The 17971-nt window shown below is 47.3% G+C and overlaps 1 protein-coding gene across 3 annotated transcripts in view; it reads right to left on the minus strand.

Moving 5' to 3' along the window:
- The window catches only part of LOC144177661 (laminin subunit gamma-1-like), a 251634-nt gene that overhangs the window by 52041 nt on the left and 181622 nt on the right, over window positions 1-17971 (minus strand). For all 3 annotated transcript variants that reach the window (XM_077705275.1, XM_077705274.1, XM_077705276.1), the window contains 6 exons: window positions 16177-16306; window positions 13291-13403; window positions 11114-11407; window positions 5506-5643; window positions 4846-5037; window positions 2979-3288 (listed from right to left, as the gene is read on the minus strand). In XM_077705275.1, coding sequence (XP_077561401.1) covers window positions 2979-3288; window positions 4846-5037; window positions 5506-5643; window positions 11114-11407; window positions 13291-13403; window positions 16177-16306 — 1177 coding nt within the window. The remainder of the gene's footprint in view (window positions 1-2978; window positions 3289-4845; window positions 5038-5505; window positions 5644-11113; window positions 11408-13290; window positions 13404-16176; window positions 16307-17971) is intronic.

Here is a 17971-nt window from a genome sequence, read left to right on the forward strand (position 1 = left end):
TGGTCTGTTGTAACCAAAAGTCCGTTGTTGCCGGATCCGCCGTAACGAGCGTAGACTGTAATAGAATCGATATCGAGTAATGTTTTTTTGTTCTTGCGAGGAAAATAAAAAAAGCCATGGGAAAATGGAAACCATGGTTTCCATTTTCCCATGGCACAGACAAATTTGGAGCAGCTGAACCATGTGCTCTGACATGTTTGGGGTATGTTGCACTGTTGGGGGCAACAGGTACAGTCAGAATCATTTAGGCTGTCACTTCAAGTCAGCTTTCAATAGCTGTCTGGTGCCGACAGCATTCAGCGAGAGTTACATAAATGGCATTAAACATTCCGGTCCATTAATATAGACGTAAACTCTTGCATGCTGTTACAGGGTGTCTAGCAAATTGCCTAATTCAATTTCCCTGACTTTTCCATGTTTTCCATGACCATTTTAGTCAAAATTCCCTGACCTATACAACAGGCGCCATTCTATGGAAATGGTCCGTGAAGCATATAAAAAGCGAACAGAAAACACATTCTATAGTAGGGAAAAACACATTTGTTGCAAGTGCCCCGATTCTCAAATTGCATTTTGATTAACTTCAGTTCGTTCAGCTTGAGGTTTGCTTGCCTTCAGTTACGGCTTCAGGGAGTCTTGCGGGATAGAAGCTTGAAGTCGCGCTTCAGCGAGTACCTTTTGCTTTTTTTCTTGCTTGTCCTGGCTCGACATGCAACGTGAACAGCATGGTGCGTTTTTACACGCGATTCGGGCGCGTCGGCGTTGCGCGTGCGATTTTTTGACGCCCGCGTCGACGATTCGCGCGCTCGGCAACCTATGCCTCGCTCAGAAAATGACACGCGTGGCGAGCGGTAGTGGGAGGAGCCTGACGACTTGCGCCAATGTAAAGGGATTTTACGCCAATGGGGAGCCGCGCGCCTCATGGCGGCAGACAGCCGGCTGGCTCCGCCAGCTCCGCCAGATATGCTTTGGCTTACCACCCCGGGCAGGTATTGCATGGGCGCTTTCACTAGCGGCGCGGATGATGTTTTATAAGCCCCGTGTACATGGACGCGACGGGGGCGGGGTGAGTTGAGTGGCGGGTTCAGCTTACCTCGACGCGTCCGAGTTTATATGAACCCCGTCCAAAGAATCGAGGTGAGGGGAGCGGCGGGGTTCACGGAAAAGGGGCTACTGTATTTTCACGATTCTAACGCGCACCCTCTTTTGCTAAAAGGCAGCTTAATTTTTGTGTGCGCGTTACAATCGGGCTCAAAACCGAAATAGGCTTTAAAGTGGCCAGCAGCATTGCCATGCGCAACGGACACAAAGTACCCGCAAAATCCAACTCAATCCAATAAAAACAATCCGTCAACACCACGTGAGTGAATTTCGGCGCACTGATTCCTCAATGCCATGCCCATACCCTGGTCAGCTGTTGCACATTTTTTTGTGCTTCTGCTTCGCCCCTGACGCTTAGAATTATGAAGATCAAGGCACTTGAAATCGCAAGCAGCTTCAGTGTTCCCCGCTATAACTTTATTTCCAACAGCAGCTGGATAAGCAACCTTGTGAAGCACAATTCATTTTCGGCTTCCAGAGCTGCATACGCCAAATAAAATCTCCCTCTTCCAGGTACGTGGTGTCATGTTTTTTCCATCTGCGCAGTACCACATTTTTTTTTTTTTTTCGAATTTTCCTGCGCTAAGTTACCCGCGCGTTACGATGGGGGGCGCGTTAGAACCGCGCAAATACGGTATTATGCTCCCCGCGGCCCGCCGACTCAGCCCGACGGGCGAGCTAACCCACCCCCTGCCTCCGAGTTGACTGGACTCGCCGCGACCGCTCTCTGACCCACCCCGTCCGCTTATACATGGGGGTGTCGAGTCCAAAAAACCTGTTTATTTCGACTCAACGCGCCCTCGTCGGGTCAATGTAAACGGGGCTATAGTAACGTTTCCGCCCACGTTAAAAGCCCTTACCGCACAAGCAACTTCGTGCGTGCCTTGTGCGGCATTTTAGAGAGCGCTTAGAAGCGGTCGCTCGAGCTCCGCGGACGAAGCCGCCGCCTTGTTGCCGCCGCCGGCAGCACCGCGCGCAGCGCGCGGGTGGTTCCGCCGCAGCGTCAGCGCGCCTGTGACGTGCTCGCTGTGCTCACCGCGTTATCGCGAGCAGAAAACGCCGCATGCGGTTCATGCTAAACCATGTCATGTTCCTTTTTGATTATGTAATTCTGGCTCCTGATGTCATAAAAAAGAAGTTCCTTCAAGATTAGCTCCCGAAAAGCGCTGCCTTTTAAAATTCGCTGAAAAAAAAAAAGCGTGTTGTGCGTGTGATTTGGGCACCACACACATCGTCCCTCTGCGCAAGTGCACCCAGCAACCTAAGCCAGCTGCGAGCTGCGTGAACCGCACGCTGAGTTTCTGCACGCGATTCGTGCGCGGTATTTTCACGGCCGCGTCGACGATTTCGTGCATGCGGTGACTCCTTTCCTGCACAAGTGCGTTTGTGCCTTGAGTAGCATTTTAAGATTGTAATAAGCGATAAAAGCGGCCGTTGGAGCTACCGCACTACTTCGCGACCGGTGCTGCCGCCATGTTGCCGGCGCCTGCCGCTCGGCACACACCGTGCCGAGAAAACATTTCATGCGGATCACGCTTTCGTCGCCCGCGAACGTGTTGCGTTTGTGTATCTTCTTGGGGGACTCCAACACTGGTTTCCCCTATTCTAAAACAGTGTGGGCAGGCCCCGAAGTGGTTTTCCCTGACTGGTACTGCTTTATTGAAAAAATCCCTGACAAATCCCTGACTTTTCCCGGTGGTTCAAAATTCCCTGACTTTTCCCGGTTTTCCCAGTTTTCCCGGTCGCTAGACACCCTGTGTCAGTAATCATCTCCTTTTTTAAAAAGGCACACCTTGTGTAGCTGATCTCACATTAATATTTCTCCTGATCTGCCGCCCTGCATGCCAACAAGGGCTCGGAATGGGCCGGCCACTCACTGATCCGCCAGCTGCCGGGCATCGCGGGCAATCTGGGACATCATTTCCGACTGCTGCCCGTAGCGGTCTGAGCGCTCCAGGGCTCGCTTGAGGGCGTTCTGTGCCTCATCCTCAAAGTATTTCTCGGCTTGGGTCAGCGTGGCCTTGATGCGCTCGGCAACCGCCTCCGCGCTGGTCATGTTGAGTGCTGCCCCCTCCACGATGTCTTCAGCAAGCGCAATCTCGAGGCCGATCTTCCCCGCGATGTCCTGTACCTTCTTGATGCGCCGGAGCAGCTCGTCCAACCGCTCGGCCAAGCTTTCGCCCGTGCCTGTGGGTGAACAGGAAGGTTTTACCTCCGTCCTCTCCTTTGCTTGCTCGCTTCCGAGCGATCAACGAAATGCTACTTTCTTATGCTTCACCAAAAACGACACGAACTCTGTCGAAGTTTCTTATGCGAAAGCAATAAAACGTCCACTTGCGCCTTGTGCTGCTGACAATAATCTAACAATGATAAGGCTTTAGGAAAATGATGGTCATTGAAACCGTAAAAACGCCTCCATCCAGTGGCCATTCAACACAGATCTCTCAACATAGCCATAATTTGGTAAGCATTAAATCAAACTAGAAATGTCCATTTCAGCACACATTTCTGACAATCCTCAATTTCGTTCTGATCTGCAAAGTGCACATTGACAAGCCTCAGCGAGCTTTTTGGCGCCAGTATTCATTTCAAAGCAGAAATAGTAGGAATGAATTTCAGGAAGAGGGCGTATATGAAACACAAAACACACCTGCAACACCAATCACATCCTGTTTGTTCACTAAGGTAAATCTGCCCTTGTATGATTCTATTCATTATGTGACGGTAGAAGAGCATTTAATGGCGGTTTACAAAAAAAGGAAATTCTTTTTCAGTACTTTCTGAAATGCACCCGCACACGATTTCAGGACAGAAACCCATAAGTATCCCCTCAATGCATTCTGTGTAAAACAAATTACCCCCATTCAGCCAAAAAATATAATTTATAATGTTTGCAATTTCCCATTGTCAGAAATTCGGTTAATTGCAAAATTCTTTTAATTGCAAAGTGGGAAAATTGTGCGACGATGGACAATGCTATTATTTCAAAAGCTCGTGCAGAGGAACGGTGCAGGAGAGGAGAGTAATTTTTCTCTACTGAGCAAAACACGGGAAACCCGCAGAGATTTTTTTCTTTTGCATGGAAGAATGGCTTTCATGCTGTGCTCTTTGCACGACGAGCCATAAAGAAACACTGAAGAAAAGTGCAAACATTGTTCTAATTACTTGAAAACATTAAAGTCTACAATGCATAGGCCATGAGGAGTATTTATGGACAATTTACACACATTTTTAATAAGAAAACTTCGCGCGAAAGTGACCTCTTCCTCGCACCATCCTCCTCACCGATTTGCTGATGCCGGCTATGACGGCACACTGGCAAGTCTGCGGGGCTGAACTAGCCCATTGCTGGCATGTTTAATATGAGCTACCTGTGTGTGAACAAATAAAATCTTGGTGCTAACCATGGGGTGGGTGGGAACTGAATTATTGTATGCTGAAATACCAAGAAAATGCAATGTAAAGCAGAGCAATGTCACTGTGGCAGATGGCAAGGCTTTATACTCCCAGTAAACACTAAAATCATGAATGACATGGGTTAAACTGCATAACGCATCAGCAAATAACACTTTCATCAGTTCACTTCGGTGTCCCTTCAAGGGAGAAGTGAACCCATCGGAATCAATCAGCTGCCCGTGGCTCAGACGCATGTGCACTGACCCTAACTGGCTCTAACTGATCCCATACCCCTGAAGAGCCAGATCGATATGCGTCTTGTGGAGTACTCAAGAAGAAAAAACTCACCGGAGGCCTGCTTGGCATCCTTCCAGAGGCCGTTCACTATGGTCATCACTTGCTCGAGCTTCTCCTCAAAGTCGACGCTCTTGACAATCTGCGGATTCTTCTCAATGTTGTCCAGAAGGCGTGCCAGCTCAGCCACCTTTTCCCGGTGCTCATTCACCGCATCTTGCACCAGGTTGTAGCACGTGGGACAGTCTGCAGCGTGCCACAAATCCAGACGAGCCAACTAGTTCAGGCATCTGAGCATGCTCCGTCAGTGTGTGGAACCTTAAACTGAAATTCGAATGTTCCAACGCCAAAGCAAATGCCCCCCCGGTGGCAAAGTGTTCTGTATAGTGGAGCTCCGCAATTATCATACATTTGAAACATTATTGTTGTTTTTTAGTGAACACTGATATCTCATTCCTACTTATTTTGATTTGCCTCTATCAAAAAATGTTCCAAGATTGAGATGGTTGAAGGAGTGTTTATTATAGTGTGGGAGCAGCGTTTATTATCTTTTTTTTTTTGCCCTGTGTTTACATGGGCAGTTATGTTTAGTGCAACAATTTCGAAGGTTTACTAGTTCGTCAACATAGACAGGGTGACCCCTTGTTTACACATGAACGTGCTGAATGCAAGCCACCTCTGACTACATTCAAACCGCTAGAGCGGGACACCCACCGACGCATCCGGACTCCTTGCTGTACTTGTTCTCCTTGCAACGCTCGCAACGGCGTCCCTCGACATTCGGCCGGCACTCGCACTGGCCGTCGGGAGCACACTGCAGTGACACGGAGCCCTGGCTGTCGCAGTCGCACGCTGCCGAAAGGTGCAGGCAGCACGGAGGGGGAAAAGGAAAAGAACAAAAAAACACAGTTGAGACTGACGGCACAGGAGTGAATAAAGGAGTCGAGAGAAAGTTCAAATCCCAGGAAAGCTAAACTACTACTGTATGCAAAGTAAGTGCATACAGCAGTAGCAGTAGCATTTACCTTCTTCACGCCATTGCAGATTATGCCTAATTGTCAAAAATAAGATATAATCCTTCACTAAATACAGATGAGTGCACAAGTAAACATATTACACTAACCTTTGGTGTTGGTACAATCCTAGTGCCTGTGCTTTTTTCCACTCAGATGTGCATGCACACAACATGCAAGCATGCCCACAAATGACATTGGAAGTTCTCATAAATGCAGTTGCAAGATACCCATTTTAGAACACGTGAGTTTCTGGGGCTCTTACAACGTGAAAGAACTTTGATTTTGTAACAGAAAATTGTCTCAACATAACTTACTCGTGACTGTGCAGTATGCATGAATATTATGTGCCTAGGCATAATTTACTAGCGCACTAACATTAAACAACTAAAATAAATATCGCGACTACAAGACACCAAAGAAAGTAGAAAGCACTTGTCCTACACTTGTGAACTGTCTTTTACACGTAGTCCAAGACGACTCTTCGAAATGCATTCAAACAAGAGATCAAAGAACATGCATTTTTATAAAGGAACTTGAACCGGCCTTAGTCATCTAGGACAAAAGAAAACACCTGGCAAAAGTGCTACGCACAGGCTGCATGTCCAGGCCCTCTCCAGGGGTATTGGAACGTGCTTCTCTCATTACAATCTAGGCCGGCACAATTCTTGGCCTCCCCTTTTATTTCTGGGTAGTGTCCTTGCACCACGGAGCAAGAATATATAGGAGAGGAAATGCCCATTGCGGCCGGCGCGATCGAGCGACCAGATTATGTCACAATGATAACTATGGCGACCTACGGAGCTCCGCAGCTGCGGCGGCGAACAATTGACAGCGGCACCTGGTTGAATGTATTAAAAGCAATACTGTTGTTTGCAGCATTTGCCACAAGGCGTGAATCGCTATGCGCTCGAGCTGCTACGCGACGCGGGCACGGAATGCGCGTTTATCTCGGATGTAGTGCGTGCGCGCGTCATCGTCCTGGAACGTCGGTGATGATGGCACTTTTCAGTGCACTGTCGCATAACCAATAAATTGGCCGGTGCACTCAACTCACTTCGAGCACATCGCACACAAGATAAGGCCATGCCGCCGCTCGCGGGAGCCCCGAAAAGTAGGAGCATAAACCAGCCTGGAATTGGAGCAGACGAAACGTGCCTGCAGTCTTAAGGCACATTCCCACTGGCGATTTGTCTCGTCGCGCGACGGCGCGCGTCGCGCGATGAGGCCTTGAGGTGGTGTTCGCACTTGCGATGAGCGATGATGCGACTGCGTTCAGCGCAGCTGCTTCCCGACTTGTACGACCTCGTTGGTGCGTCAACCATTTGCAGTCAAAGAAAATGATGTTACGCGACAAAAGCAGGTGGAAATCAAACTAAAACACATGCTACTAACCTGGAGCAATGCCGAAAACATTTGCGGGTTGCGGGAGGAGCAGAAAAAAACAAACTCAAGAAGGCTCTTTTCAACATATTATTGCACGAAGAAATGCACACGCTTGCTTTCACGCCACAACACCCGCATCACGGCCCACAAATGTCGCTTCTTTTCACAGGCGCAAAGTTCTGACGCCACCGAACTCTACGCGTGTTTACCAGTCGCCGATAGAACGATGAGGCTGCAAGTCAACCTACCGTCTCGCTGTCCACCTAGCTCTATATGATGATTACTTGCTTTTACAATCCATACATGCTTCTCCCCACTGATGAGTTCCACGCTATTCGTTGATTAGTGCACGCGTACGCTGAAGCCACTGACCAAAGAACCGATGCACTCGGGAAGTTGCTTGCCGGCCCGACCCGGCGGGTACAGCGATAGCGGGCCAAGCGCCTGGCCGCCTGGCCGAGCGAGCCAGCGGCGGTGGCGGCGGCGGCTCGTCCTCGCCCGCCCGCCCGCCCGCAGCGTTTGCATACCGGATGTAAAGAAACGTTTCGTTTCCGGCTACGTCAGCCTACTCCGCGGCCATGATTGGCTTACCGGTTTTGCGGGGCCGTCGCGCGACGAGGGAATTCGACCCCGAGAGCGATCGGCTCCTCCGTCGCAAAACGCCGAAAAGCGACGGCCGGCTCGTCGCTTTGCGACGTCGCTTTTCGTCGCGCGACGAGGCGCATCGCCAGTGGGAATGTGCCTTTACGCCTCAAATGTAACAACTTGTTTTGTGCAAAAGTGATCTCTCCTTACGCAGTGTTTTCCGAATTCTGTTGACCGGCTGCAAGGACCATAACTGTCGCCAAGGTGAGGTGTAGAAAAATGGGACGCAGGTGCTTCGTAAAAAACGGTAAGAGTGGGCACAAAGGGTGCAAAGAGACGGTGAGCATCTTCAAGGCACCCAATGATCCGCAACAATTGGAGGCATGGGCCACGGCCATTGGTGGCGATCGGAAGCTAACATCCAAGCACTACATCTGCGAGAAGCACTTCACCAGCGACAGGATAAAGCGGGACAAGTACTATGGTGAGCTAGGAGGCGAATTACTGCTAGACCACTTGAAAAGACCGAACCTACTTCCTGGGGCTGTTCTGTGCAGGCTTCTTTTTTGTCCACCTTCACCGAAAAAGAAACGGCCTCATCGGGGCTGTCTGCAGGTGACTCAACAGAATGAAGACAAGTATGCACGACCAGCCAAGAACATCTGCTTCAGGAAGCCCCAGTGCTGCCAGCAGTGGCCTGCAAGAGTACGCCAATTGTCCGCCTGGCTTCAGCGGGGCGTGCACGACGTCCGAACATTCTGCATTAGGCGGAAACCGCACCGATTCCTATTCAGACGATTAGTCTTGCGCGGATGCCAGCAACACTAGCCCTGGCAGGCCACTCGGCCCTGAAGAAAAAGAATGCAGCAGTCGAGTGCCCGCTTGGATTGACAGGCAGCCACCTGAGCAATGCTTGTCGCTTCTTCAATATATGAAGGAGGGGGCCGTCGCATTGCTCAGCGTGAAATCTGCATGAAATCAGCATGGAAGGCATCGAAAGTGTTTGTTTCACAGAACTGGGGAAGCCATTTCCAGCATCACCAGCTTTTATGTTTAAAAGCTTGAGGTAATGCGTACTGCGTAATGGCAAGTTCTTCGAAAAAAGCGAAATTTGAGGCTTTGCGAAAGCAGCGCATTGCCTGCTATCGCTCAAAGCAGAGGTTGCAAAAAAGAAAGGCTGCACTGACTAATGAGCTACACAAATGCAAAGAGCGATTGAATGAACTCAAAGATAGCGACCTTGAAAACTTGGCGAAGAAAGCGGAGCTGGCAAATCGTGCTTTTGACGGAATGCGTAGCGGCTGCGAAAGCAACGTCAAAACAGGCCAGGCGCTATACAGACAACTGACTGCTACTGCGTCTTCTTTTGCAGATTCGTTCGCCGGCCGCCTACCGATTTCTTCGGGACAGTCACATACTACCCTTGCCGTGTGTGAAGACCGTGAAGTACATTTCTACCGTAGGGATGAAGTGTGGTTTTGATGTAGTTTTTTCAGCCCTAAAAAAGAACCTCGAAGCAAGATCCGAGTTCCAAAAGCACGAGCACGGTATGCTTCTTTTCGACGAGATTCAAGTACGAGAAAGAAAATGTGTTGAGACGAGAACGCTAACCTACATTGGGCTCGTCGATAACGGTAATGGTAATGGCGAAACATTTGCCTTAGCCAACCACACCCTCGTGTTTATGTTTGCTTCTTCGGGGAAAACTACCGTATAAACAGAAAAATAGGTCGACCCGGTATGTAGGTCGACCTCCTACCTTTATGTGGGAAAAGTTGACAAAAAAAATAATTCGGCACACAATGTCTGTTTTCATGTTCGACACCCGTCCGTCACTGCCACTCACTATACCTGCCGAAGTTACTCGTCTGAGCTGTCAGAGTCGTCTGAGGAGGACTGCTTCTCACTGTCATCTTCAGTGCCATCAAGCGCATTGCTGATGGAGCACTTCCTAAAGCTTGACACGGTCGCAAGGGATGGTCTCCGTAGCCATAGGTGCCTTTTCGTTGTCGCCAACTATCCACTCATTGTACAGTTTGCGGAGCCGGTCCGCAGAATGCCTCCAGCGATCGTGAGCGAAGTTCCCAAACGAAGTCCGCCACTTTGTTCTTCAACTCGGGGCGCACCGCTTCACGTCCACGGAACGGTCTGTTTCTGAGGTTGCATGCACACAGCTTAGCTTTCTGGCTCAACCACTACCGCGCACTTTTCTCCGAAACGCCAAACTGGCGTTGCGCCGCCATATTCCCATCCTGCTCGGCGACTCAATCGCCTTCAGCTTAAACGCAGCGATGAACTGGCGTCGACTTCCGCCGCTCATCTCGGAGCAGACACATACAGAAATGCACACACGCACACACACACAAGGCAAGTAAAACACGAAAAACTAGAGAAAAACGAAAAGCAAATAAAGGCCTGATACAGCAAGAGAGCAGTCCGACACAAAGGGCGATGATGACGGAGACGGACTACCGGGCTACGCTGGCACATTGTTGCCAGACAACAATTTACATTCTGCCAATGACCACTATATAAGACGAGGGGTGACTTTTGTGCGGATTTTTTTGGAAAAAAACTTGACCTATATACCAGTTTATACGCCCAACCAATTGGAGTATTCGCATCAAGAGGGGCCACAAAAGGAACGGTGCTGAGCCAGTTGGTGCTGCAGGCTATTGTCATGTTAGAAGGGGCAGGAGCGATCGTTGACGGCATCGTTTGCGATGGAGCAAGTACCAACAGGAAGATGTGGACCTGTCTTGGTGTCAGCGGTAAACTTGGTGCAACGAAGCACTTCTTTGAACACATGATGTCTGAAGACAGAAAGGTGTACGTGTTCTCTGATGTACCGCACCTCTTTAAGTGCATCAGGAATAGACTATTGAGACAGCGCCTGGTCGAAGTAAAAGGGGAGTGGGTGAAATGGTGGTTTTACGTTGCGGTCTACAAAGAAGACCTGAAGAATGCAGGTGGCTTGAAGGTCTGTCCCAAAATAACAAACCACCATGTAAACCCCTCAAACATGGACCTAATGCGAGTCAAACTTGCAACTTGCAAGTTGCAACTTGCAACTTGCAAGTCAAACTTGCAAGCTCAGTTTTCTCTCCGATTTTATTCTTGCTCCATGCCTTGCACTGAATACTTTGGCCTGCCTGAGTGTATAACACAACAGCACAGTGTCCACAGTGCTGGATAAACAAAGTGCAGCTTACTTGCTCTTGTCATTGTACAATAGTACGTGTGCTTTGTAAAGGCAGGCTAAGAGTAAAGCTCGCCCTTCGTTTAAAAGGTGTACCTGAATGAGAGGGAGCACACACACACACACTCAGCATACTCACGCACGCATCCGTCAGGTGAGAAGCCATAGTGGTAGGGCAGGCACTGGTCGCACTGCTTGCCGGTCACCCCTGGGCGGCAGTGGCAGTGTCCCGTTCGCTGGTCGCAGGTGCGGTTGTACGAGCCAATCAAGTTGCAGTTGCAGGCCTCGCAGCCATCCCCGCTTTGCAGGTTCCAGTATGCCTCGCGGCACTGGGCGCACTGGCGGCCCGCCACGTTGGCCTTGCAGGCACACTGGCCACTGCGCGAGTCGCATTCGGCACCCTCCAGCGAGCCCAGCCGGTGGCAGTCACAGGCTGCGATGCCGTAGGTAGGGAAAGTGAGACGAGTTCGCTCCCACTGTTGGAGTCATATTCGTACACAGACTGACTCGTTTGCAAATGCTATGAGTTGGTCTCACAACTTTATAGTAATCGCAACTGCTATTATGTTAGAGGTACTTTCCTCATATCTTCATTCACTCTCTTCATTGGGAGCTCCGTTTATTAGTATATGTAAGAGCCTATTCAGAATTCACTTTCAGGCTCCTGATGGCTACTGAGACGATCGGCAGCAATGCACAGCACCCCAGTCATTCCCAGCCAGGCTGCACTCAGCGTGCATGAGCAGCTGAAGCTAGTTTTGACATGAAACTCCAATCCACATCAGTGCGTGTGCACATGATGCATGCATTCTACATGGGAGAAAAGGGGTACAATGAGGAGATTCAGGGGAAGAGGAACTGGTAGGGGGACATGCTGCATAGGTGCGAGCTGTTCGCCGTTTGCTCAACAAGTAACCAGCTGACTCGGCTTGCAGTTGTTTGCGCAGTGCACTGCTGCCGGTGGTGCCATTTCCACTCAGTAAGATCAACTGCCTAGCGCACAACATTGTTCCCGCAAACGTTGTACAGCCAGCTGGGCCAGCTGCTACTTCCTGCCCCAGCCATCATAGTCAACTGCTCACCACTACACGTGCCTGACATTGCTCCGTTTAATTTTGCACTGACAAAGCAGGTAAAGTTGTCAATGCTCTCAGATGCGTCATCACCTAAAACAACAAGAGAACTGGGAAGCTCACTCCCCGTAAATGCGTGGATAAATCTGCAGTGCAGAATGGCTCTATAGGTGGGCACCATCAGTTCAGTGGGCAGAAGCACCACAGTGTACCCATGCTGGCGCACGCATGTGCACTGTGCCAACAAGGGTGCGGAAATGTTGCAAAGCATCCTTTTGTAATTTAGCCCAGGGCTATGCCACATCTCAAAGTCACCCTGTCAGCCTAAGACAGCTGATTTTGTAGTGCTGAGCAGGAAACGTACAAAACAGTGGCTTCATGCGGCAGTCATGAATCATGATACTGTCCAAAAGCAGGGAAGGCAGTGAATAAAGGTTACTGCAGCGAGCTTGTGCTCCCCTCTAAACTCTAAAGAACAAATGCTGAAGAAACAGTCAAACAGAATAACTTGCACAGTTGAAAGCCATCAATTTAAACTCCAGGGCGTTTGATTAACTTGCACAGTTGAAAGCCATCAATTTAACTCCAGGGCGTTTGGTATGCATATGTTTATCTTGGAGCAAATTCCTTTCTGGAAACATCTAATCACACTGACAAAATTGTCGAAACCAGAACTATCTATGTCAGTGATGAACTTGTTACACTTCCTCTATAGGATAAGACTGTGATGTAAGGCAGGCACTGGCAGGAAGACAAAACAAACCATTAACAAAGCATGGTTCGTGACAATACATTGTGGGTTTCTGCTTCATTCAGCTAAAATTGTTACGTTCACTATGCAGCCATACCAAAAAAAAGAGGCCTTAAACGAGATCTAAAAGAAATAATCTTAGTCTACCGTTGAACATTGTAAGATTGTAGAAATTCTGCAATGCAAATTTAGTAAGCATGGACTGGGCACAGGTACCTAATTACTGGCTGGTGAATAGCTGTAATTCTGCATACTGAATTAGCTGCACTTTAAGGGTCACATCTCAGCAGTTATACATTGCAAAATCCTAGAAAGCTTTTTATAAGTAGCATCTGCACCAGCATGGTTGGATGAAAGCTCCAGGAACCAATTTACAACATAGAAAACTGATGCATGCTGTTTTGAGGCCACTAACATGGTTTACAACATTACAGTGGACCTTTATTTTGATAAGGCGACGCAAAACGGTTTTGTAAGCCCATGCATACTCACGCTTGCAGTCTCCTTTGGGTACAGCCAGGGCGTCGCCAAAGTGCCCCGGCAAGCAGCGGTCACAGTTGAATCCAGTTGTGTTGTAAACGCATTTGAGGCATTCGCCCGTTGTACTGCCACCAAAAAAGGCAATAAGCTACAGTCAAGGCACAACAAACAGAAATGGCACTGGACGGTATGACCAGACCTGCTTTATTTTATTTCGACATAGTCTTCAATCTGCAAAAACCAAGTGGGAAGGCCTATATCTACGGTCAACAGTCACAAATATCGCTACCAGTGTGCCTGCATGCATGGCAGTGCCATAATGCAAGATTCATTGTTAAGCAAAAAAGAGAAAGAGAAGATGAACCGATTAAGACGGCACTAAATTTGATACAATAAGGCCAGCTCCTTAGCGAGTGACGCCATAAATGTTTTAATGTCACCACACGTCTCGTGCAAACATTTGCAATACTACTTCACTTCGTATAGCAAATGCAACAGAAGTAGTATGCCAGTTTTCAGGCTGCAGCTTCATCTGAAAAATACTTTACCTGTAGTTTGAAAAAAAAAAACTGTTTCTTCGTCGCTCAAACAAATTAATTTTTGCTTCTATTCTCACAAACATTCATAAATGCAATTTCTAAGGTAACCAAATTACCATACTGTATTTTGAGAGCTATACTAGTTCTATAAGGACAGCAGTCATAGTTTTCTTGCAATTTGTGATTTTTCCCATTTTTCTCGTGGCCCAACCCACATGACGCTTACTCTAGGTAATTTCCATGTATTGTCTCCAACACATTTTCAACATAAATTGTGGCAAGTTCAAACACATTTTGCTTACAATCCTACATCACCATTGCCAATGGCATTTCCCTTGTTTTCAGACACGATGCTTGTCTTGTTATATACTACCGCTTCCAAACAGTCAGCAAGGCAGTAGGTGTGAGTGCATCGTTAACGGGGCCAGACGCATCCACCTAGCTTGCTGCCTGTTCCTTTCCCCTTGCATGGCATCAGTAGCAGGACACAAACTACATCAGGCTTGGCCAGATTTGGTATTGTTCGGGGGATAGGAAACAATAGATGCTCACGTTCAAGTGACCCGTAATGCCATGCAGGTTCGTTTGCATAGAAGACTTCTTATGCTGAGCACTTTCATTTTCAGCTCCCCCCCCTCCAAACCCTCCCTCCTAAAACTCGTTTGATGATACATCAATGCGCCTGCAGATAGAATCCACTATAAAATTTTAGTCAGTTTATATATAATCTTTCAGGGACTAGGCAAAGAGTCAAATTTTGTCACCAAACCCACCCCCACACACACAAAAAAAAAAAAGGAAAGTGAACAGCCCAAAGATAAATTTCCTAACTGGTGGAAATAAAACACACATTTTAGGGCGTGAAAAGTGGCAGAACTGCCGATTTGAGTGTTGGGATAATTGAGTGTTGGGCTAATTGGTATGTGTACACAAACAGCACATAGAAGGGCATAAAAAGGGAGGGCCCCCACACACAGCACCGTACATGGTTGTCTTTCCTTTTTGTCTCGTTGCACATGCTGTTTGCAAATGTATGAATGACAGACAGCTTCTTGGGTTGAATGTGTCAGCGTGCCACAGACGTTGTTGGGTGTACAGTCCAACCCACTTATAACTATACCAGTTATAACAATGAACAGTCATGGCACCATCAACTTTTCTATATGTTAGATGGTAACATGCTCCTTATTATTGGTTATAACAATTGAGCCCGACGGTATGAGCCTATGTAAACATAGTATTTGGAGATCAGTGAGAGATCATGGGTGCATTGTGTGTAACCAAGCATGACTTTTTAAGCATGAAATAAGTTGCGGCATCTTCTTTCTTTCCAACACTGAGAAAAAGTTGGTGCCTTTTATGTAGCCACGCTATCCCTGTAGGAATAGACCTCCTGACCGCCCCTCTTATCCCCTGCTGTCAGCTGGCCCAGGCAGTAAGAGAGACAGAGGGCAGCTCTTTAACACAGTCTGGATTAAAATAAAGCTACGGTGGGGTAAAGGCTACTGTTGATTACCAATGTTAAAAAAAGGCAGAAAGCAACGCCCCTTTAGTAACATGCAATGGGTCAATCGTTAAAAAAGAAAGAAAGAGTCAAGGATTTGACACGGAGACTTCCTCTTATGTGAAAGAGAAGAGTCTTTCCTCGGTGCCCTGTGGAGTCGGTTGGCACATGCATGGCTAAGTCTGGGTGGTCAGCCATGCAGCTACATTTACGTTATGTAAATACTGGGTGAAGACCCCTAAACGCTTACAAAAATGCTTTCCTGCCCAACCCTGTTATAACAATTACTGGTTATAACAATGGCTTTTTGTGACACTTCAATATTGTTGTAAGTGGGTTAGACTGTAGTGCTATGTATCATTAAATGCACAGGGGCAATGGTCACCCAGTTGTGTCACTACAAGATACTACATCTATGCAACCATGGTTGAAAACTTTGCCATGCTATTCGTGCCACACAGTGAAGTAGCGTGCTACTGATGCTGCACTAGGGCAACAAGTTGAAACTAAATCTGAATTCTTGAGTAGTCTGAGGCATAAATGGTACACTTCATTGGGCACCTAATGTTGTGCGTACATGGACCTTTTGTTTTCCCTTTATCAGAATAAAACAGCCCCCCCCCTGGCTGGGTTGCATTCCAGTTGCCTTAACTGTGGCAAAATATCACGATAGCATAATCAGCAATAACTCATCCAATCAATTACTATGTTGGAACATAGCTGCACTTAAAAACGCCACCACGCGTACACGTACTCATACATAGCAACATAAGAATGTGGGTTTACGAAATGTCCACAGCAGTGTTAGAATGAGAAAACCAGCATAAAAAGTAAGAAACAAGCACAAATGCTCACGTGTTACAGTTGGCAACAGCATTGGGGTCAATGTTGTCGTTGCATTCACATTTCTTGCAAGGTACCTTGGGCCCGAAATTTCCTTGTGGGTCGCCATAGTGCCCGTCGAAACACAGATCGCATCTCCTCCCTATAAGCATGGTGGCATGGAAAAGGTAGCTGTCAGTCCTGCTGTAGGTGGTGCTGCTTTTTTTCATGTCTACAGTAACATGCGCCACACACCCACTTTTTTGACATTACTCTATGCGACTTTCTGCCACATTTTTGATTCACCAATGTTCCTAAGGCTAGTACGATGGGAATACAACCTTAAATCACCATAAAAAGAAACTAGAAAAGCTTAACACGGTGTGTGACACCACAAACGGGCGTGCAACACCAAATAAACAGTTTTCTTATGATTTTCATTGTTTTTTTTTCTGTCATAAAAACAAAGCTACTACTGACCTACTGACGTCCTACCCTCTTAGCGACCTGAGGTACTTTTTTCTTTTTTTTAACCAGAAAAAGTGATGGGCATCGAGCACACAGCTATACTGCCGCATAAGTGCCTGAGAGGCAACAAAATGTGGTTTCATGTACTTTCTGGGGAACAAAACTGCTAGAAAAAAGGCATACAGGATGAAATCGGTTTGAGATGGACAGCTAGTTTTCGTTCTCAAATACGTGGTTAATTGCTTTTGAGGCACAATTTTGTTGGCGTGATAAAATTCTACATGTGTATACACAATTTATTCACTTAATTAAACACATGATTTCAGTGATGCATCTCGTCCTTCAAACAGAACTACATAATGTATTTGAGACAGAAAAAAAAACATTAAAAATGCGCAAAACCTTTGCTGTTCTCTATCACTATTATGGAAGCTTCGATGACAGTAATTAAGTCATTGTGGCTTGTACCCATGTAAAAATCAAACTGTCAAAGCAGGGCAAAGGCGCAAATTCTATGACTAGGTACATGCAATTTGCCACCACAGTGGTGCCTAAAGATACACCAGCAATTTCCGCCTGCAACTCGGCCCACATGGTTGGGCAACCACGCACGATTGCTTTCGAGTGGCTGTTGGTCAGTAACCCTTTAATGTAGTTTTATTCTGTCACCAACAAATACTGCTCAATTGTGGTAGTTTGTGGGTTTCCAGTCACAAATCCTGTGACTGTGCATGTTGCATCATGCTCTTTATGAAACGAGCTATGCTTTCAAATTTTTGTTATACGTATTAATGCATTTACGCAGTTTTTATAACCTGTTTTGAAGCATGAGAACATAAAGTCAGCTACCCTGCAAGAGCGTGAGCTATACTGTTAAACAGTAAGGTGAAGCATATACAATATGTGTTATGGCAGGGAAACGAAACAGGCTTACCATGGTCAGAAGGTACCTGAAATGCGCCCATCTTTAGTGTGTAAAAGTGCTGTCGGTGAGATCAAGGCATACTTCTGGCTAGCATACAGCATAACGATGGTAACAAAGATTGAAATGGATGCCACATTATCGAGGCGGTTCCTTCATCACATGTGTTAGGAATCAAATATGCTGTCCTCACCAGAGCTCTTCAATGTAGCCAGTTGCGAAACTCCACCTCAAAAGATAGCCCGCACCTGGACCCCCCTGCTTTGGATCGTGCTTACGGTAGCTTCACTGTGGCCACCGCACGCACTGTCCAAAAAACAAATTAATTATTCAAACTGACAATTTAACGTTAAATTTTGTTTTAAAGGTGAATAATTTTTTTTTTGTACTTTCCTAAGTTATTCATTGCTTCCCTAACTGCTGTTTTTATTGAGATTG

The sequence above is a fragment of the Haemaphysalis longicornis genome, unplaced genomic scaffold (genome assembly GCF_048455015.1).
Source record: "Haemaphysalis longicornis isolate Haplotype H1 unplaced genomic scaffold, Haemaphysalis longicornis Haplotype H1 scaffold_1, whole genome shotgun sequence".
In the NCBI taxonomy this organism is placed as follows: domain Eukaryota; kingdom Metazoa; phylum Arthropoda; class Arachnida; order Ixodida; family Ixodidae; genus Haemaphysalis; species Haemaphysalis longicornis.